This window comes from Octopus sinensis, linkage group LG15, assembly GCF_006345805.1.
Source record: "Octopus sinensis linkage group LG15, ASM634580v1, whole genome shotgun sequence".
Lineage (NCBI taxonomy): Eukaryota > Metazoa > Mollusca > Cephalopoda > Octopoda > Octopodidae > Octopus > Octopus sinensis.
In genome coordinates, this window is record NC_043011.1 from 21,068,271 (window position 1) to 21,091,334 (window position 23,064).

General features: G+C 37.5%; 1 protein-coding gene across 4 annotated transcripts in view; it reads left to right on the forward strand.

Moving 5' to 3' along the window:
- Positions 1 to 19,604, forward strand: part of LOC115219815 (high-affinity choline transporter 1) — a 71,294-nt gene extending 51,690 nt beyond the window's left edge. For 3 of the 4 annotated variants that reach the window (XM_036509523.1, XM_029790090.2, XM_036509525.1), the window contains exons 9-10: positions 16,366 to 16,472; positions 18,372 to 18,965. In XM_036509523.1, coding sequence (XP_036365416.1) covers positions 16,366 to 16,472; positions 18,372 to 18,935 — 671 coding nt within the window. In that variant the 3' untranslated portion in view covers positions 18,936 to 18,965. Of the gene's footprint in view, positions 1 to 16,365; positions 16,473 to 18,371; positions 18,966 to 19,513 lie in introns of those variants that run through there. The other variant, XM_036509524.1, reaches the window with a different exon arrangement.
- Positions 19,605 to 23,064: the final 3,460 nt, after the last annotated feature.

Here is a 23,064-nt window from a genome sequence, read left to right on the forward strand (position 1 = left end):
GGGAATATCACAGATTCTTCTCTGTCACTATTAAGCAAAAAGACCTTCATGTGATTGTAGCTTTTTGGCTTCCAATATGATGTGAACCTGTATCTTTACCATGGGTTTTGATTCTTGGACAGGGAAATGCTTTGTGTTCTTGAGCAAAACACTTCACTTCACATTGCTCCAGTCCACTCAGCTGGCAAAAGTGATCAATCTTGTGATGGACTGGTGTCCCATCCAGAGAGAATGAATATGTACACCACAGAATCTGGGAAACCAGCCTTATGAGCCTATACTCAAGAAAGACCCTTGATATATTACATTAGTGTTGAGCAACTGGAATCTCATGTTATTATTTAGGTACAGGATTTTTATTAAGTTATTTGTTTAACCCTTTTGTTACCAACCCGGCTGAAACTGGCTCTAGCTCTGAGTACAAATGTCTTGTTTTCAGAAATTTTTAATTAAAATCTTCCACCAAACCTTAGTCACAATTTATGTTCCTAACACTAGCTGAATGAATAACCAAGTTATTTTACTAAATCTTTGTTATTTATTAATTGAAAGAAATGCAGGAACATATCCAAAATAATACAGTAACGAAAGGGTAAATATGGACAATTTTAGGGTGGTTGGTATAAAAAGACCCAAAACAGTAATTTCATACAAGCTACATGTCTTGTCAGTTTGTAAAATTAAATATTTATTACTTTTTCGCAGCAAAGATGCTCCCTTGCATGTTCTTGAACACTTGCAGTTTGACCCTAAGACTAAAAAGTTTTCTCACCCTTGATGTACACAGGGATTCCTACATTTTCTCTGTAATGTTGCTCTTAAATATTTGGAATTTGACTCTGAGACTAAAAAAAGTTGTTCCACCCTTGACATACTCAGAAGCTCCTGTAAGTTGTTCACTGAAGAGGAAGAACTTGAGAGAGAGAGAGAAGTACCCAGAGAACTAGACCAAATAGGAAAGTGGTGGTGGTGGCAGTGACAGTAGCTGAGGTGGCAAATGTTGTTGTTCTTCTTCCAATCAGGACCCACGCCATTAGCCACAAAGAATAATCTCTAATTCGAACCTACTCTAAGCTACTAAGAATGCGTGTGGCAACTCGAAGATCCATCCACCACACGCGATAGACTGGTGGCTGCACGGGTGCTAAAGCTACGTTGTTATCCTCATTCCATAAACGGTGGCTTTTAACGGGTGGAGAGCTGAACCATCCTGGGGTACAGAGGATTCGCAATCTTGACTAGGGTCTGAAAGTTTACCTCACCATGGTTCCTCTGCTTTGTGGCAGAAGTAGGAAGACAGAGAGAGAAAGTTGTGGTGAAAGAGTACAGTAGCCACCCCCCACCCCGGCCGGAGCCTCGTGGAGCTTAGGTGTTTTTGCTCGATAAACACTCAAAAAGCCCGGGCTGGGAATCGAAACCGCATTCTTACGACCGCGAGTCAGCTGCCCTAACCACTGGGTCATTGCGCCTCCACCTTGTTGTTACTGGATTAATTTGCTGTTAAGTCTTGTGAGAAGGTTAAAACTTAGAGATGTAAGAAAGAAATTGTAATTATTTCGGAAAATGTGACAGGTTTTGTGTATTTCATGGTTGTGCAGAATAGTGATGGCATATTAGTGCAGGAGTATCTGGTTCATGTTGATGTATCCATGTGTGGTGTGCTGGGAGTGACTGTGTTGTTCTGTTGGCATAACAGTATGTGGTTTTGTTGGTGTTTTGGTTGACTTCGTGTAACATGTGATTGTAAAGATGTGGCAATGTAGCTTTAATTTTATATGGTTACATAATCATTATTAAGAACGACACCATTCTGATAAGGTTATCAAGCAAATTAGAATATATTTGTGACATATTTCGACTTCTAATGTCTAATTCACTGCAGTTACTATGAAGAAAAGATTATCTTTTATGGTAAAATGTGCAAAAATACCATTTCTGCCCAGTGTTGCCTTCTATTGGATACCCAGATACAGTGTTTCTAGCTCTTTAACCATTATCAATGGAAAATACAAAAGAGAGGTAACTCTGCACAGATTTAAAACTGTAACTTTAACTAAAAGATAGTCAACAACATTGACTCAGCAGTATCAGTACCAAGCAGTGTTTAGGCATAAGTGAACTTTAGGTTAATCAAAATATGTTTGTGACATATTTCATGTTTGAAAGGCAAATTCACTGCAGTGACCATGGAGAAAAAAATTCTCTCTTATGGTAAAAGGTGTAAAAATACCTTATCTACTCCATGTTGCCCTCTATCAAATTCAAAGATGCAGTTTTTCTAGCTCTTTAGCCTTTATCAATGGGAAATACTGAAGAGAGGTATTGGCGATCTCTCCACCCTGAAGACGGAGGCCAGATTTAGAGGAATGTTTACTTGCTTCCACTACTGGTTGCATATCCTTATATATATATAAATAAAAAAAGTATATATTTAATAATATATATAAATAAATAAGTATACAAATATTCTATAATTATAAACATAATTATTATTAGGGATCAGCTAATTGCTTCACCACGCACTGAATTTAGAAATTTATGGTAGTAGAAAAAGCATTTAGCTCTTATTTCTAAATTCGGTGCATGGTGAAACAGTTAGCTGACCCCTGATTATAATTATGTTTATAACTAAGCTAAGAGTATTAGATTCCTTGGAAGAAAGCAGCGAATGTATACAAAAACAAGGATGGAAAAAAATGGACAATGTTACGCAAATACAAATACAATGAAATTAATAACAGGACATAACAGCAGGTGTCTTTCAACTAAGGACGAATTGAATTAAGCTGGCGTGTGTGGAAATGAAGCCTTACGGCAGAAATACAGGATTTCACAAACACGGAAGAATATCGATTTTGCAATGTGAAATGAAGTGTTTTGCTCAAGAACACAAAGCATCTCCCTGTCCAAGAATCACAACCCATAGTAAAGAAACAGGTTCACATTACGTCTGTCTTTTGTGATGTCCATCAATAAGTCTCACGGTCAGACTTTAAAAGTTGCTGGTTTGCAATTAGAAGAGGACTGTTTTTCACACGGTCAGTTGTATGTTGAGACATCCAGAGTGGTGAGCAAGAACACTCTTTTCATTTTTGCCCCTGCTGGTAAAACCTGAAACATTGTCTATAAGGGAGATTTTAGCATGGGATCAACAGACTAAGATTAATAACTTTGAATTGATATTGTCAATGTCACATATTCATCTAAGAAAAGCTATTTGTATGTTTGTTGTAATACTTAAGTTCAATAAATTATAGTACATGTGTTTTTAGTTTTCTCCAAACTTTTATTCAGTTATTTTGTACTAGTCATAAGCCGAAGTATGTGTGATGTTTGCTTCATTTATAGACTGAAATACTAGAGATCATAGATCAGAAGTTTATATGCACCCATGAAGGAAACAGCTCTATTATCTACATGAAAGCTGACAGTCATTTCTTATAAATGTTCAATACAATCTAAGTAAATAACTTTCAATATTCAAAGTACAATTTTGGCAGCTTTTTTTTCAACCCAGTGAATGATGGGTTTCTGCTAGTATGCATATATATATATATTTATCATCATTATCATCATTGATTAATGTTCATTTTCCATGCTGGCATGGGTTGGACAGTTTTACAAGTGCTGGCCAGGGTGAAATTATATATATAGGGTCAGCCTACCTATGATGCAAGAAAGTGCATTGTGACCAGTGGTGTATAACATTTGATAGTCTGGGCCATACAGTGAGATATATATATATGTATATCTCATTTCCCACTACATACCTCTCTGTTTTGTTTCTCTATCTTTCTTTTTAGTTTTATGTATCTTAATTCTTTCCTTTCTTTTTCCTACCTCTTTTTTTTACCCCATTTTTTCTTCGTTTCATTCCCTCTCACAACTGTTTTTACTTTTCTTTTCTTCCTCTCTTTATACCTTCACATCTTTCACAGTTCCTTCCATTCTGTGCTTTCTTTCCTTCTCCTATCTACCCTCCTACCCTCGCTTTATTCTTCCTCTCTCTCCCTCTCCACCCTCTTCTCTCCTCTTCTACCCTCTCTTCTCTCTCTTCACTCCTCTCTTCACTTCCTTCTTTCTCCTTTACTTTCCCTTCCTCTCAGTTCTCACTCTCTTCCCCTCTCCCATCCCTCTGTTTTCACTCCCTTCTCTTCCTCGCAACCTCTCCCTCTCTGTTTTCCTCTTACTCTCTCCTCGGTTTTCCTCTCACTCTCTCCTCTACTCTCCCTATATCTTAGTTTATTCTCTCACTATCTAATCAGCTATTTCCTTTACATCCTTATTCTCTTCTTTTTATCTAAATTTCCTTTCCTCTCTTTTCACTCACGCCACCACCACCCTAATCTACTTCACCTTTCTGTCTCTCTCTCACACACACATGCACTTTCCTCTTTCCTTCAATCAACCCTTCATCAGTAAAAATCTATAAAAAGAGATATAATGTACTTGCTGAGGGGAGTGGGAATGCCTAATGTTTCAAGCAGAGGCTCTTCTTCAGGGAAAAGTTGAAAGGAGAGAGATCAGTGATAGACTGCAATAGTTGTACATTCTCCTCCAAATTTTAAAAAAAGAATCTAGTCCCTTCTACTTGAGCTCTCACCTTCCCTCTTTGTCATTCTTTTCTCTCCTACTCTGCTTCCTTCCTTCCTTTCTCCTTATTTTCTTTCTTTTTCCTTTGTCTTTGTCTTTCTGTCTTTCATTTTCTTTGTCTTTCTCTGTTTTTCTCTTTTTATTGCCTTTTTTATTTTAGTCTGTCTTTTCTTTCTTTCGTTCTTTCTTTCTTTTCTTTCTTTCCTTCTTTCTATCTCTCTTTTAGTCTGTCTGCTCTTTCTTTCTTTCTTTTTTCTTTCAGTCTTTTCTTTCTCTCTTTCTTTCTTTTCTTTCTTGCTTTCTTTCTTTCTTGCTTTCTTTATTTCTTTCTCTCCCCCCTCTCCTCTTCTATTTTAGCTCTCACTTTTCTCTCTGTATCTTTTCTTTCTCTCCAGCTTTGCTCACTTTACCCCTCCTCGCTTCTTTGTGACTTCTTTCCTGCTCCCTCCCTCCCTCCCTCTCCCCCTCTCTCTCTATGTCATCCCTTCATTTATTTATTTATTATTATTTTTTTTTTGAAATGTCTATTGGCTGCCGAATTGGGGTTATACCAACTTGTGTATATGACATCTGTTTTCATTACTCTGGCTTTAAAATAATATATTCCTGTGGAAAAGCCTGTCTAGTCTCTTCCTCACCACAACTGGAAGAACTACATCCTGTGGTGGAAAGTGTTTAAATATCAAAAGTGTCATATTTATTTCAACGGATGCTCATCACACTCGTCATCCACACCACCGACACCTCCTCCGCAACCACCAGTACCAACACTGTCTGTCACTGCCTGCACCACCACACCTGTAACCTCCATCAACTCATGTCCTCTCTCTCTCTCTCTCTCTCTCCTCTCTCTTCTCCCCTCTCTCCCCTTCCAGTCTGTTATATCAGAAACAGTAAAATTTCAGAAGCTGTAAAATGAATGAATTAGGGTAGTGATAAGAGTTAATGTTCCTTTATAGTGTGTGTGTGCGTGTGTGTGTGTATGTGTGTGTGTGTGTGTGAGTGTGTGTGTGTGTGTGTAAATATATATATATATGTATGTATATATTTGTCTATGTGTATTTATAGGTATATATGTGTATGTATATGTGTTAGTAGGTATTATATAATATTATATATATATATATGTATGTATGTATTTATAGGTATGTATGTATGTGTGTGTATATATATATATATTTATATATATGTATTTATAGGTATGTATATATATATATATATATATATATTTATATATATATATATATATATTTATATATATATATATATATATATATATATTTATATATATATATATATTATTTATATATAATATATATATATAATATATATAATAATATATATATATATATATATATAAATAAATGTATGTATGTATATATATATGTGTATGATTTTTCTTGAGTTTTATTTAAGCTCTTAAGGGAGTTCAAACCAGTTGCTAATAAAGTGACAAGATTTTTTTTGCTAAGAGTGTTCCCAGTGTTTGTCAATATGTGGTCGTGTTGGTGTACTGGTTGAACTGTTGAAGCATACACCCAGGCACGTGCATCTATTCATATAAGAATCTCAGATGGTGAATTTTTGGAACGTCTTGCAGATTTTATCTGTGCCACTAATAGATTGAATTTGATTTGGAGAATCTACATCAGTTTCTTTTGCTCTTTCTTCATGAAACTGAGTGTTTCTAGGATTTTGTGCAAATTTGTTGGTACATAACCTAATGCACCTATGGTATTAGAGCTGTAAGTTCCACATTAATTTGTCGTAAATGTTTTTTTTCCTGGACTTTTGATTGTACATTCACATCCGCTGGGCAGCTGACCTCTACAACAGGGCATGACTTTTGTTCCCTGTCCCACAGAACAATGTCACATCTGCTATGTTTGATGCTTTTACTGGGGTGTTTCAGTATTCCTTGCTTTTAAAAGCATAAATACCTACTGTTTCTGACATGCCTTTGATGTATACATCAGGATACCCCTTCATGTGGATAGCAGTGTAGATTGTTTATGCAACTATATCATGTCTCAGGGACCGGTAATATCTCATAGATATTTTGGGGAAGCTGCTGATGATATAGGTGATATCTTCCTCAATGGTATAGCAGAGCTGACATTTTCTATCACCCTGGAATTTCCCTGTTGAACGATTCGTGTTGCTTTAGTAGTTGTCAGTGATAACTGTGTGGACCATGTTGTGGTCAGCTTTTGAGTGGCATTCACTGTAGCAGCTGGTACTTTGGCAAGGTGTAGTGATTCTGTTGTCCATGAGCGAGACAAAAAGTCGAATGCCTTCTTGCTCTCTAGCCATAATGTTAAAAGGTTATGATGATGTTGCTTGGCTTCCTTAAGGACAGTTTTGTTGAAGAGTTGTTGTTCAGTGCAAACTCAGACCCCTACTTTTCTTCTGCCAGTTCATCGGTTATCACACCATTTGTTTGGCAGTGGTCTTGGATAAACATTCAGACAAGGTGTGTACAGTTTGTACATAACATTCAATAATGCTATGAGCCTTTGGGTTTTGACCACATGGGTCATTTTGTTCTTGGGAATAAGAGTAGTTCATATAACTGTCAGTGTATCTGGTATATCTAACTTAGTGTCCATTGTCTTTTTTAAACAGGTTTGTGAATATTTCCCCGTAGAGCATGAGCCTTTTGTATGAATAGCCTACTATCAGGTCTCTCCCAGGTGATTTTCTATTCAACAGTTTCATAATAACCATCAGCAGTGTTCCTCTAGTGATGTTATATATTTTGGGAGAGGCATTTACACAATATTCCTTTTATAGTTCAGTTAACCATGCTGATCGTGATTGTGTTCTTTGTTTACATTCCAGATTCCCTGCCAGAATGACTCTAGGTCTTCCTGGGAGGAACATTTACTACCTGGATGGTGGTGGTGAGCTGGCAGAATCGTTAGCACGCCGGGCAAAATGCTTAGCAGTATTTCGTCTGCGGTTACGTTCTGGGTTCAAATTCCGCCGAGGTCGACTTCACCTTTCATCCTTTCGGGGTCGATAAATTAAGTACCAGCTACGCACTGGGGTCGATGTAATCGACTTAATCCGTTTGTCTGTCCTTGTTTGTCCCCTCTGTGTGTAGCCCCTTGTGGGTAATAAAGAAATTTATACTGTGATATACAGCTTGTGGGTTTCAGCAAACTTTTGGTTTATAATTTTTTTACAATTACAAAGTTTTTTATTTACCACTTGTAGATCATGTTTGAGGATGATCACTTTACCCATGAGTGTTTCTCAGCAGTAGCTCCCATAGCTTCCATACAAATTGGAGAATCTATTATGCAGTTGCAGTTGGTGATTCGTTTTTACCTTTGCATTTGATGATAGTGTCCAGCTTGCCTATCATTTTCCTGAATTTGTTGATGTTATTTTGAAGGGAGGTAATCCATTTTGGCTCAGTATTATCATTTGACTTGGTCTCTCTTACTCTCATCTATTGGTGCACAGTTACTGAGGCACAGTATAGGACATTTATTGTCCAAAAGCTGGGAATTTGGATTTGTGCTATTTTCTCTCACAATTTTGTCAGTTGTGGATTACATTAGACTGGCGTGTTTTTCCCCAACTCCTATCAGTATTGTCCTCCCATGCAGTGCCTTATGAATATAAGTAGTGAAGTTCTGCTTAAACTTTTATTAAAGCTTTTTTTTAATATTTTTTATATATTCCTTACTTGTTTTTGTGGGATCATAAGTGGTTGCCGCATGTCCATGTAGTGGTTGTGGTTATTGTTGTTGGTCATGTTTCTTGTTCATAATCTCTTCCCAGGAAAAAAGTTTACTGTGTTGTTAGTATGAATGCATTTTGGCTGGGTTATTTTATGTGGCAGGGTGGTACATTATAAGCAAACCAATTGTACCAGTTGTTCAGCAAAAAAATTGTCGAACCATCTTTCTTGCTCTATAGGAGTCTACCATTATATGTATATGTGTGTGTGTGTGTCATTTGTTCGGGAATTCTGAGCTTTGCCAATACTTTCTACAAAGCCTTCCTACATATAGAGTCAAAGGCTTTTGTATTGTCACCTCATACCACATAGAGGTCTTTATTGTGCCTCTGGGCCTTCTCTTGAACTTATCACAAACTGAATGATATATCCACTGTTCCTCAACCTGGCCTAAACCTACACTAACTCTCTGGATAGACAGACCAAGTAAGTCTGTGTTAATCCTGTTTAAGATGACTCTAGAGAAGATTTTTTTCTTGCAACAGAGAGCAGCGATGTGCCATGGTAATCGTCACGTTCACACTTGTTACTTTTATGCTTATATAAATGTACAATTGTTGCATGCTAAATGTCATTGTGTCTCTACATAAAGATATGAAAGAAACCATTCTTTCAGATGGCAGTCAGTCTCAGCCTTTTGATGTTAAAAATGGTACAAAACAAAATTGTGCTTTGGCACCTGTGTTATTTGCATTATTGTTTTCATTAAAGCTGGATTTGCTTTTTCTGATGTAGAAGAGGGTGTTTTTCTTGAACATAAGATGAGTGGCATCTTCAACCAACAGCATTTCAAAGCTAGGAGTAAAGTTGCTTCTCAAACAATAAGAAACTGTTTGCAGAGGATCGTGCCCTGGTTGCTCATACATTTGAGGACATCCAGCACATCATTGATAGATTTGCAACATTAGCCAGATCTTTTGGCTTAACTATCAGCATATCATCATCATCATCGTTTAGCATCCGCTTTCCATGCTAGCATGGGTTGGCCGGTTCAACTGGGGTCTGGGAAGCCAGAAGGCTGCACCGGGCCCAGTCTGATCTGGCAATGTTTCTACGGCTGGATGCCTTTCCTAACGCCAACCACTCCGTGAGTGTAGTGGGTGCTTTTTACGTGCCACCGGCACGGGGGCCAGGTGAAGCTGGCAAACGGCCATGATTGGATGGTGCTTTTTATGTGCCACCAGTTGGGGCGGCGCTGGCAACGGCCACATTCGGATGGTTCTCTTACGTACCACCGGCACTGGTATCACAGCTGCAATTTCCATTGATATTGATCGATTTCGATTTTGATTTGGATTAAATAAAAAAAAAAAGAAAAAGACTCAGCTCTTATATCAGCCACATCCCAGTAACAATCTAGAAATCTTGTCCAGCATGTTTATCGAAGGCAAAGCTCTGAAAACCATTCATGCTTTCACACATTTGAGTTCTACAGTAGCAAGTGATGCTAAACTCGATAGGGAGGCCAAAACATGTATTGAAACTGTCAGTACAGCTTTTGGGAAGCTTTGGAATGGCTATGATATCTCAGTAAGGACAAAAATTGACATGTAAAAGTAAGTTGTCCTAAAAACTCTTTTCTATGCAGTAGAGCCCTGAACACTTTATTGCAGGCTCATTAGTCAGTTGACCAACATTCATATGAGATGTCTATGGCAAATACGCAAGGTTGAGTGAGCCTCGGGCTGACCAAAGCCTTGTGAGTGGATTTGGTAGAAGGAAGGTGAAAAATAGCACTATACTGGAAATGTGTGGAATATCTGGTATAGAGGCTTTCTTGATCAAGTCTCAGATGCAATGGTGTGGACACATCCTTCACACAAATAATGGTTGAATACCAAAACAAATCTTTTATGATCAGCTGGTAAGTTCACGACACAATGTAGACCAGTGCAAAAATAAAGAATAATTGGAGCAGGCACAAGAAAAGAGCAAAGATGGTAATTGATCGCAAACAACAAGGTTTATCTGCAATAAATTGGTTACATGTCTACAATACACAGAATGTTTTAACAATTTTGTTTATGCTATTCCAAATAAATAACTAATTATAAAAAAAATAATATGATTTTTTTAAACATCGGATGGCTAGGAGGGTACATCTAAATGAAATAGAAATCAAAGGGGTCCATAAGTAAAAAGAATGGTTGAGAGACACTGTGATAAAGGTTAGAGCAGACATATGCCTTTACACTGAGTTCAAATCCAACCATGGTCAGTTAATTTTCAATTTTTTTGTCCTTCTGGAAATAGGTCGAAGATGGAGTAACTAAGATAAAATATGCCATCCATTGATGGTTGACTGATGATTGACTGCCCCCTCCTTACCCCTCCACCCCAACCAATCTGGCTTGCTGGTCTTGTTCTCTGTTGAAAGTGATTATATTTGGTCTCTTACAGCTTTTATCATCCTGACATTTACCTTTTTCCTTTCTTTCCTTTCTTTCCTTTTTCCTTTCCTTTATTTCCTTCTTTTTCTTTCTTTCCTTCCTTACTCTCTCTCTCTCTCTCTTTCTCGTCCCATATCGCCAATGTAATAGACACTTTCAGCTGTTGCTTTTCAAAAGCCAGTCTCTCATAAGTGACTGACATTTTTTTTTTGTTATTTTTTCAAATAGTTTCCTGTTTTAACACAATTGCTATATATTTCTCTTATTATTTTAAAAAAATTTATTTTCTCAATTGATATGTGTGGGTGGATGTGTGTATGTATCAAGGTGTGTGTGTGTGTATGCATGTGTGTGTATATTCACGTCTGCATTCAGGTGTGTATGTGTGTATATATATATATACACATATACACCTATTATATGTGTGTGTATGTATGTGTGTGTGTATATATATATGTATGTGTGTGTGTATATATAAGTATGTATATTTATGTCTGCAGTCAGGTGTGTATGTAAATATGTGTTCAGATGTGTGAATGCAAATGCATGATCAAGTATGCATATGTGTGTACCTTGGAATGAGTGTTTGGGTAAAAATAAAACCTAAAAATATTTTCTTGATAGGTTAAAGAGTTAAATTAATCATCTGTAGATAATTACCCACCCATAGTATTATAGTTATGAATGACACCACATCACTTTATGTTGAGATTATTGACGGTGACTCTCTCTGTCTCTCTCAGCCTTACTCTTGTCAGGTATGCAACATAGCTGTGAGGATAATGAAGTTCCCATCACAACCAAATGATTTTTTGTGGTTTGATCCTATTACATGACACATGGGGAAGTGTTTTGTATTATGGTCTTGGGTCAGACCAATGCTTTGTGAATGAAGTTTTGGTAAATAGAAACTATGGAAGCCTGTTGTGCATGTGTGTGTGTGAGCATGCATACATACATACATACATACATACATCTCTTATTATAAAAGGCAGATTTTATCTGCCTCCCTTTGTCAGTTATAGAAATCTACAATATAGGATTTCTTCAATTACAATTTACCTAGCATTTTTAAGAGTAGAATGCATCGGGTTTTGCCAGGTCCGGTTTTTAAAATTTCAACCCCAATTAAGCAAAATTTACAGAAAACTCACATTCTGGTGTGTATGTCAAATGCTTTTCTTAATGTGGTTTACACCACATGCAAACGCACACACACAGTGTGCAACGAATAAAATGAAAGTAATTAGAAGAGAGTAAATAGCGACAGAGTGATTTGAGGAAGACTAAACTGAAAGTATTTAAACCACTACTCAAAAAATAAAAAAACACAGCAAACAGAAACAAATAAATACATAACGATTTACTCCTCACACAATTTCTTCAATTAGAGTTTACCTAAGATTTTTCAAAGTACTCCATTCGGTCATGCCATAATATATTTCTTTCAATTTCACCCCCAATTAAGACAAAATTCGAGAAAACTCAATATTTTAACATTTCACTCCGAAAGCATTGATGTACATGTGTGCATGCGTGAGTGTGTGTGTGTGTGTGTGTGTGTGTTTGATGGGTTGTGCGACACAGAAAGTGTGGTGTGTAAGTGAAGTGCTTTTGTTAGTGTGTGTAAAGAGACAGACAGAGTGAAAGACAGAAATAATGAACTTTTTTTATTCACTTTTTGTAGTGAGTGACTGAGAGAGAAAAGAGAGAGAGAGGTTATGTATGTATATATGTATGTATGGCTTCAGTGACACACACACAAAAACACATACCTACGTACACCTAAAGCACGCACACACACACAAGCGGAGCGCGAACTTCAAAATTTTGGTAGTATTAATTTGCGAGCGTACTTCTAAGCGCGCGTAATTGAAAGTTTTCACTATGATATCATCACGTGCGAAAAAATTCGAAGGGTTTTGAACAATTGAGATGTCACGCCTGTATTGAAACCATTGCTAAGCTGCCGTAATTGCTTAATTAAGACTTTGTTTAAATTGAAAGGGGCAAATATGTGACGAGGTTGAAAAAAAATACCCCAGAAAAAAAAATGTACTGCTGGTATTTATATAATTCACTACTATTTTGCTACAATGTCATGAAAAAGAAAAAATTTAGGTATGTAAATCGAATTCGCCACCCCCTTTTCCCCGTTCACGTTTGTGTAAAAAAAATTATTATTTAAGTTTTAAAAATTATTTACTTTGTTCAAAAAATATTAATATTAATTAATTTTCAAGAATTATTTAATTTTATTCTGTAAAATAGTAATTAATTCATTTATCTGTAAATCCGCAAGGTTGTTACTCAGGCACCTAGAATGGTAACCTTCAACTAACACTATCTCCTCCGAGACCCTGCGGCGCAAGTTGACCAAAATTGAGAGTATGGTAGAAGAAGGGTTGCTCTTCCTTCCGTAGAACATAAAATTCAAATCGGACCATGTTAACACCAAAAATTATTTACATCAAAAAGATGCTTTTTTCTATGAAAATCCCTATTTTTTACGATTTTTTCACTGCTGTGCCGCCACTTTTCGGTGTATTTCGACCAGAAAAATGTTCACAAAATTTTTACTTTTCAAAATTACAATTCCAGCGGGTCGAAACAAACCCGAGCAACGCCGGGCGATACTGCTAGTACGTACGTACGTATGTACATACATACATACATACATACATACATACATACATACACACACACACACACACACACACACACACACACACACACACACACACCACACATATACATACACATACACATACACACACACACACACAGCAATGCGAGGACGTGGAACAATTAAAGTATTATTGACGCTTAGGAAAGAAGGGAGGGAGGGTTTAACGTTTCGAGCAGAGCTCTTTGTCGGAAACAAAGGAGAAGGAAAGATCCCGAGAAGGGAAGACAGAGGGAAAAAATTTTTTTTATATATATATCATCATCATCATCATCATCATTTAATGTCTGCTTTCCATGCTGGCATGTGTTGGATAGTTTGACAGGAGCTGGCTAGGCAGAAGACTGCACCAGGCGTCACTGTTTTGGCATGGTTTTTACGGCTGGATGCCCTTCCCAACACCAACCACTCTACAAATTTATATATGTATATATATATATATAACTATTGACTAGACTATCAGATGTTGTCACACACCACTGTCCACAGCATGCAGCAGAAGCACATTGTTGTATCTTTCAAATGATGCCACTCTCCTGGCTAGGTGGGCAGCCCACAGCCAAACATTTCCTTGAACAGGACACCTGGCCAATACAGGGTTACTCATTTACAGCTTAGTGGACTATATATATATATATATATTCTCTTTTACTCTTTTACTTGTTTCAGTCATTTGACTGCGGCCATGCTAGAGCACCGCCTTTAATCGAGCAACTCGACCCCGGGACTTATTTTTTTTGTAAGCCCAGTACTTATTCTATCGGTCTCTTTTGCCAAACCGCTAAGTAATGGGGACATAAACACACCAGCATCGGTTGTCAAGCAATACTAGGGGGACAAACACACACATGCACATATATGTATACATATATACGACGGGCTTCTTTTCAGTTTCCGTCTACCAAATCCACTCACAAGGCTTTGGTCGGCCCGAGGCTATAAGTAGAAGACACTTGCCCAAGGTGCCACGCAGTGAGACTGAACCCGGAACCATGTGGTTGGTAAACAAGCTACTTACCATACAGCCACAATAAGAAGACAAAGAAGATTCTTTAACACACCTTTAATGATTTGTTACAATTGTTTCTGTACCAACTCTACTTGCAACGCTAATGATTCTGTCTCATTAGCATATTGTTTTTAGTTTCCATTTAACCTTGCTGTTCTGCCAACGGACCTTAGTACATCATTATCATTGTCGTCATCGTCATTGTCCTTATTGTGATCATCTTTGTTGTTATCATCATGACCACCATCATCATCATCAATGCTGACAATGGGTCAAGCTTGCTTGGATCCAAATAATCTTGGTCCACCACTCATTTCTGTATCCCATGACCTGTGACAGTTCTTCTCAGTAGCCTCCTGTGTTATTTGTATGTTAACTGATTGGCATGTATCTTACCAGAAGGATCAATGTAATTTCAGAGCTGGGTTATAATTGCTGCTCCCTTTACAAGTGTATCTGTTAATTTACATAATGGTGAACGTTTGATAAACTATTAAACCTTTACATGTTAGTAATTGTAACAAGTCGACTACCTCCATGTTTCAAATAATTTTTGATACAGTCAAGATTTTAGAGTAGTTTTAGTAAAAATATTGGTGAGTCTAACACACAATCTGGTTTAACCCCACCAACAATTTGTTACCTTCGTTGTTTTTAGTGGCACTCGCTCTGATGTAACATTTTTAGAGCATACCTTCTTTCTTTTGTTCCCTCTCTCACCATATTTTCTCCTATAAGCTGAGCTTCATCTGCATCAATCTCTCACTAGTCCAGGTGGGCCTACAAAGGTAATAGGTATTGGTCTTTCCTCCTGGGATAACTTACTAAAAGAAACATATTTTCTATTTTTGAGATGTAAGCATGGCTGAATGGTTACAAAGGCTGCTTCACAAGCATCTTGTTTCAGGTTTGATCCCACTGTGTGGCACCTTGGGCAAGTGTCATCTGCTATAGCCATTGGCTGACAATGTTTTATGAGTGAAATTTAGGAGATGGAACTTGTATGAAAGGTTGTGTGTATATGTGTGCATCTATGCATGCACACGTGAATGCTGTTTCTGTGTGACTTCACAATGATGCAATTTAAAGTTGTAAATGCTATTTGCTCTATCTATTCAGGCTATTTAAGTCTCCTGCAAACAATGTATCTCATAGTTTAGAGGTTTCATTGGTTTCCCATGAAGCCCAATGGAATAAAAATAGCTTACTTGACTTGAAAAATCAAGTAAGGGTTGGTAACAGGAAGGGCATCGACCATAAAGTAATTGCTTTAATAAGCCTTTGTCTCATGCCTAAATAGGATGCAGAGGAGCTGGCATGGGAGCCAGCAATGGAGAACACTGGTAGACCAGGTCAGCTGTACGCATGATGACATCTCTGGGACCACTGACCTGGGATGACCCCAGCCTCATTAAACAAGAGCATGAAGTGTGAAGCGAAGCATGCCAAAATGGAAAGAACAGACATAATTACAATGATAATGTTGCTCAGTGAAAATAACAATAATAGTAAACTATTAACAATTTTCTTCTTGCAGCGTGGAAGGTGTTTATAAGCCATTTAACCCTTTCGTTACCAACCCGGCTGAAACCAGCTCTGGCTCTGTAGTACAAATGTCTTGTTTTCATAAATTTTGAATTAAAATCCTTCACCAAACCTTAGTCACAATTTATGTTCCTAACACTAGCATAATGATAATGAAGTTATTTTACTAAATTCTTTGTTACATCTAAAATAATTGAAAAAAACACAGAGCATCTCAAAATAAATGCAGTAATGAAAGGGTTAAGAAACACACAAAAACCGTTAGATTCACTTCAACATTTAAATTTAATTTGTCGAAATATTTTCGTTGCTTTGAGACCGCGACCTGTTCACTGACAAAATTCCATGCTGCATCAAGTACATCTCCGTAATTTTCTTCTTTTTTATCCAGGTATGGCTGCTATATCTGCTGCGGTCATGTCTTCAGTGGATGGAGCTTTCTTTGGTTCTGGGTCTATGTTTACATATAATATCTACAGAGAGGTCATTAGAAAAAATGTAAGTATGTCTTTGTGCTTGATAGTTTGGTTGCTTAACCCTTTAGCATTCAGATTACTCTGTCAAATGTAATGCTGATTTATTCCTGTTGTTTTGAATTCATCATCATCATCATCATCGTTTAACGTTTGCTTTCCATGCTAGCATGGGTTGGACGATTTGACTGAGGACTGGCAAACCAGATGGCTGCACCAGGCTCCAATCTGATCTTGCAGAGTTTCTACAGCCCTTCCTAACGCCAATCATTCCAATCTGATCTAGCAGAGTTTCTACAGCTGGATGCCCCTCCTAACACCAACCACTCCAAGAGTGTAGTGGGTGCTTTTATGTGCCACCGGCACATAAATTAATCATGCATTAATTATGCATTAATTATGAATTAATCATGCATTATCTTGTAACTTCAAGATTTCGATGTGATTGCTAATTTTTAGACTGACATTGTAGAATTGGAATGAGAGATTGGATCTGGTCAGTTTGAACCTAAAACAGAATATTTTGGCTGGATATGACCAGTTTAAATGCTAAAGGGTTAAATATGTTTTTTTTTTTTCCTTTTTTTCTCCTTGTTTTTGTTTTTATTGATGTAAACTAATTCTCACTATTGAACTTTGTCACCCAGGTAAAACGCATTACTGACTAAAATTAGTATAGCTAAGCATGTCATGCGTGACTTTCAATGTTTTTAGTCTTCAAATATCACTTAGCAAAATCAGTCAATGTTTGGGTGAAGAGACCAGGAAGTCTAGTTATTGTTCAGGTGGGAAGAGAGGTCGTGTTATGTCTAAACACCTCCAAGATAGCATCAGCAGTAATTGGAGGCTGGGATTAGCATTCACTTTTGTCTTATTTGGTTCTATGACTGTTCTAAATAAAATACTTGTGGTGGAGGTCATATTTCTAACAACTTTGGTTGGTAAGCAAGCTACTTACCACACAGCCACTCCTACACCTACGTATGTTTACAACTCCTATTCCTATTACAACTCCTATTACAACTTTGTGAGTTTCAGCACAGAGGGAAGTGGAATAAAAATACTTTACTTGAATAATAGGTAAGTGTTGACAGCTGGAAAGGCATCTGAAGGTGGAAAAATCTACAGCACGGGGGGGGGGGGACTAGGCATAAAATGATGATGATGATATTATTATTTACCGTTTACTTGTTTCAGTCATTTTGACTGTGGCCATGCTGGGGCATCACCTTGAAAGGTTTTAGTTAAACAAGTTAGCCCCAGGACTTATTTTTTTAAAGCCTCATCCTAATCCTATCAATCCATTTTGCCAAATCACCAAGTTATGGGGATGTAAACACTCCAACACTGGTTGTCAAGCATTTGTGGGGGACAAACTCACACACACACACCGCCACTCACAAGACTTCACTTGGCCTGAGGCAGTAGTAGAAGACACTTGCCCAAAGTGCCACTCAGCAGGACTGAACCTGGAACCTAGTAGTTGAGAAAAGCAAGCTTCTTATTTCTTTATTGCCCACAAGGGGCTAAACACAGAGAGGACAAACAAGGACAGACAAACGGATTAAGTTGATTATATCGACCTCAGTGCATAACTGGTACTTATTCAATTGACCCCGAAAGGATGAAAAGCAAAGTCGACCTCAGCATAATTTGAACTCAGAACGTTGTGGCAGACGAAATACCGCTAAGCATTTCACCCGGTGTGCTAACGTTTCTGCCAGCTCACCGCAAGCTTCTTACCACACAGCCATGCCTGCACCTGTTATATTTATCTTATATAAATACTGTTGTTGTATTATTTATGTATTTTTCTTAAAATTCATTTACTTGAAATTATATAACATTTTGTTTCTTGAACTATTTTTATTATATAAGTAAATGTCTCTAAAATTCCTCTCTTTCTCTACTTTATTCTGTCTAGGTTTCTGAAAGAGAACTATTGATCGTGCTGCGGATAGCTGTCATTCTAATTGGAACATTATCAACACTTGTTGCTATATACATTTCTACTGTTTACGGACTTTTCATCCTTGCATCTGATTTCGTCTTTGTCATCATCTTCCCTCAACTGATTTGTGTGGTGATGTCGAAACAGTCAAACACATACGGAGCTTTGGTCGGCTTCATTCTAAGTCTCATCCTACGACTGGGCGGGGGTTCATCTGATTATTTAGACATTCCTCCTTTCATCCACTTCCCATTTTACAGCAAGGAGAAGGGACAGTTGTTTGCCTTCCGAACATTTTCCATGTTAGTTTCTTTATTTGCGATAATCTCTGTCTCCTGGACGTTCAAGTGGGTCTTTCAGAAGAATCTGTTGTCAAAAAAGTGGGATGTCTTAAAATGTTTCACTTCCGCATCGAGCTACTCCTTGACGAGTACCACATCATCCCGTAATGCCTTGCCACTGACGCCATCAACACCAGTTATTGATGGTAATGGAAACCTCCCAGATGGACTTATTCTTAATTGTGTCGATGCCTGAATGAAAAAAAAAATCTGTTTTTGAATCCAAGCTATTTAGTTTTTTTAATTTTGTATTGCCAGAATTCTCTGTCATCATCTTCATCATAATCCTCATCAGCATTAGCATCATCATCACCTTCATCAGCATCAGCATTATCATCATCATCATCGTCATCACATTCCTCATCAACATTAGCATCATTATCATCATCACCTTCATCAGCATTATCATTATCATCTTCATTACATTCCTCATCAGCGTTAGCATCATTATCGTCATCATCATCATCAGCATTAACATTCTCATCATCACCATCATCATCATCATCATCAATTACAACATCATTAATACACTTGTTGTTACTATAATTGTCAACATAAGTGTAAAAATAGTTGAGAAATTAAAGGAACCTGATGGTAAGAAGAAGTGTGTTGGTTCTATCCTTGAGCAAGATGTTTTACTCTACTTTTTCTCATTATACCTGGTTGGAAGAAGTGTACACGTACCCTTATATCACTAAACTAATTTGTGTAGTGTTTGAGCCAATGAGAAAGCTGGTACATGATTGCTTAACCTGCTAGAAATAGCAGCCAAAGTCTCTCAAATATCACTATTGTCTTAATAAAAAGCATATTAGATAATATAGTTCCAGGTGTGGCTGTTTAAAAGTGCAGATGTGGCTATGTGGTAGAAGTTTGCTTCCCACCCACATGGTTCTGGGTTCAGTCCTACTGCTTGGCACCTTGGGCAAGTGTCTTCTACTATAATCACAGGCTGAGCAGAGCCTTGTGAGTGGATTTGGTAGATAGAAACCGAAAGAAGCCTGACACATATATATATGGGCATATGTGAGTGTGTGTGTGTGTGTGTGTCCCAGTACCACTTGACAACTAGTGTTGGTGTATTTACATCCCTGCAACTTAGTGGTTCAGCAAAAGAGACTGATAGAATAAGTACTAGGCTTAACAGAAAGTAAGTACTGGGGTCAATTCATTCAACTGAGAATTCTTGAATGCAGTGCTCCAGCATGGCCACAGTCTAATGACTGAAACAAGTAAAAGAAAAGAAAAGATATCCAAAACAAAAATGCTAAAGTGGTCACATCTGGAACACATTTTGATCATAGGCCTGCTTAATTAGATTTGACATGGAGTTAGTTAAACAACAACAGCAACAACAACAAAACTGCTGCTGCTTGTTTAATGGCAGTCCTAATTAGTAATAATGTCCATTGCTTAAAATGTTTGTTTCACTGCTCGACTTCTAAAGAAACATTTGTGCACAAGCGTAATATGTCAAATCTCATGGAAAGTTGTGAAGAATCATCATCATCATCATCATCGTTTAACGTCCACTTTCCATGCTAGCATGAGTTGGACGATTTTGACTGTGGGCTGACGAACCAGATGGTTGCACCAGGCTCCAATCTCGATTTGGCAGAGTTTCTACAGCTGGATGCCCTTCCTAACGCCAACCACTCCGAGAGTGTAGTGGGTGCTTTTTATGTGCCACCGGCACGGGGGCCAGTCAGGTGGTACTGGCAACGACCTCGCTCGAATCCTTTTACACATGCCACCAGCACAGGTGCCAGTAAGGCGACTTTGGTAACGATCACGCTTAAATGGTGCCCTTTTACGTCCCACTGGCACGGAAGCCAGTTGGCTGCTCTGGCAACAATCACGCTCGGATGGTGCTTTTGGCACCCTACTAGCACGGGCACAAGTGCCAGTAAGGCGACGCTGGTAATGATCACACTCGAATGGTGCCCTTTAAGTGCCACTGGCATGGAAGCCGGAATAATTTTCTGCTCTGTTCACAGACTGAATAGAACCTTGTGTTTCTTAATTTACTTGACCAACAACAAATGTATTTTAAGTGTTTTGAAACTTGTGGTGACATGCAAAAATGACTGTGACTACAGCAACAAGCAAATAATTGGTTGGTTTCAATTAAGTTAACACTAAATATTAATTACTTGTGAAGTTTAAAAAAATTTTATCTATTTTGTTTATTTTTATAGAGTGTGTTAGACAAAATACCTTGTGGAATTTGGTCCAATTTATTACTTTCTAAATCCTGCTGAGATCTACCTTACCTTCCATCTTCTTTGGTGAGGGTTGATAAAATAAAATTTTAATCAAATACTGGGGTTAAAGCAACTGACTATATCATTTCCCCAGGTTTCTGACATTGTGCCAATGTTAGAAATTATTACTATTATTATTAGGGCAGTGTGTTGACAGTATCATTGAAGTATTGGAAAAAAAAATGCTCTGTGGTATTTCTTTCAGACCCTTAAATTCTGAATTAAAATCCCACCAAGGTCAACTTTACCTTATTACAATAGGGTCCTAGAAGATAAAGGCTTCAAGGAAACAATCTCATACATACCATGCGACACACAATCACAGTCCAAGAATAGACCCTGAGAGATATGGTTTGCTCCCCTACTTTTTATCTGAATGTTAAGACCAACACAGGGGACATTTTTCTGGCTCTTCTAGATAAACATTTACTTGGTAATCCCAAATACAGAAAAATCTTTAGTGAATGTTCTGTGAAGATATGTTAAACTTGAAGTTACTGTATAAATACAATTATCTCAAACAAGCCCACCAAGCAGATGGAAAAATGCTCATGGAAAAATTCACTAACTTGTCATGCAACATTAAAGTTCCTGGTGTATGAAGTTTCCTCAAATATGTCAAAACAGATGATTGATAAGAAAAGTTAGGTGCTTGCTATTATATTATAATAGCCAGGTTTCAACCCAGGCCAAAGGTTTTTAGAAGGGCTTTTAGAAAACTGTGCAATCTAGGGGACATTCAAGGAAAGGTTTTACAACATTAAGTTATCCTTCAGACACCCTGAAAAATAAAATTTCATGACAGCACGAGATATGTAGAAATTGGAAGACTGAAAGCACACTCAAACATATCAAAGCTTTGTGGTCTTTGCACAGCAAAAAGAATACACATCCTGGCAAAAATTAATGAACTAACTAAATTCAAGAACGGGGTTATTTAAGAGGTGTACTCACTTAAATTTATTCTCTTCTGTTGGAAAATCTCATCCACACCAAATATTTGAATTCAGAATGTAAAGACTGCTAAGCATTTTGCTCAAATGCTAATGATTCTGCCAGCTTGCCACCTTTAATTCAGAAAATATTAGCATCAATTAACCTGTGACTTATAGAACGTTAACCTGTAGCTTAGAAAATGTTAACTTTAGTGTGATCAAGAAGGTTGCTTCCCAACGATATGGTTTTGGATGTTAAGTCACACTTCATGACACCTTGGGAAAGTGGTTTCTACTATGGCCCTGAGCCAACCAAAGCCTTGTCAATGGATCTGGTAGATGGAAACTGAAAGAAGCTTGTTATGTGTGAATGTGTGTTTATGTTTGTGCCTCCTTGCCTTGACATCATGTGATTGTTGTAAATGATTCTCATTCATTTCCAATGTTCTGTGTAAACATCTCTGGTCATACGAAAATATTACTTTTCTTGGAAACAGGTAAGACTTAGCAATGGGAATGACTTCTGGTTGAAGAAAATCTGCATCAGTAAACTTCATCTGACCCATGCAAGGTTGGAAGGGTGGTCATTAAAACGATGATGATTACGTATCTAGTATCTTCTACCAAAGAGGATACTAGCTAAGAGGAATTCTAATTTTATTTGGTATATGGTAGTATATTGAAATTTGAACAATTTTGTTACAGCTCTTACACAGCCTAATTGGACTTAGGGAAAGTCTCTTGTTATTTACTGCCAATTACTAAATCCATCTCAATTTATTTAACTACAGTCTAGTTTTTCATTTTAAAACTCGTTATTTATTATTTACATTGGCCCTAAAGTGGCAAGGTGGCAGAATTGTTAGCAGGCTGGGCAAAATGCTTAGCGGCATTTCGTCTGTCTTTATGTTCTGAGTTCAAATTCTGCTGAGGTCCACTTTGTCTTTCACCATTTTTTAATTTTTTGGTGTGTGTGAGGCGGTGAGGGGGCAGTAAAATGAGTACCAGTTGAGTACTGAGGTTCATGTAATCAACTTTCAAGATGTTGCCCCAGCATGGCCGCAGTCTAATGACTGAAACAAGTAAAAGATAAAAGACTTATCCTTTCCTCCGAAATTGCTGGCCT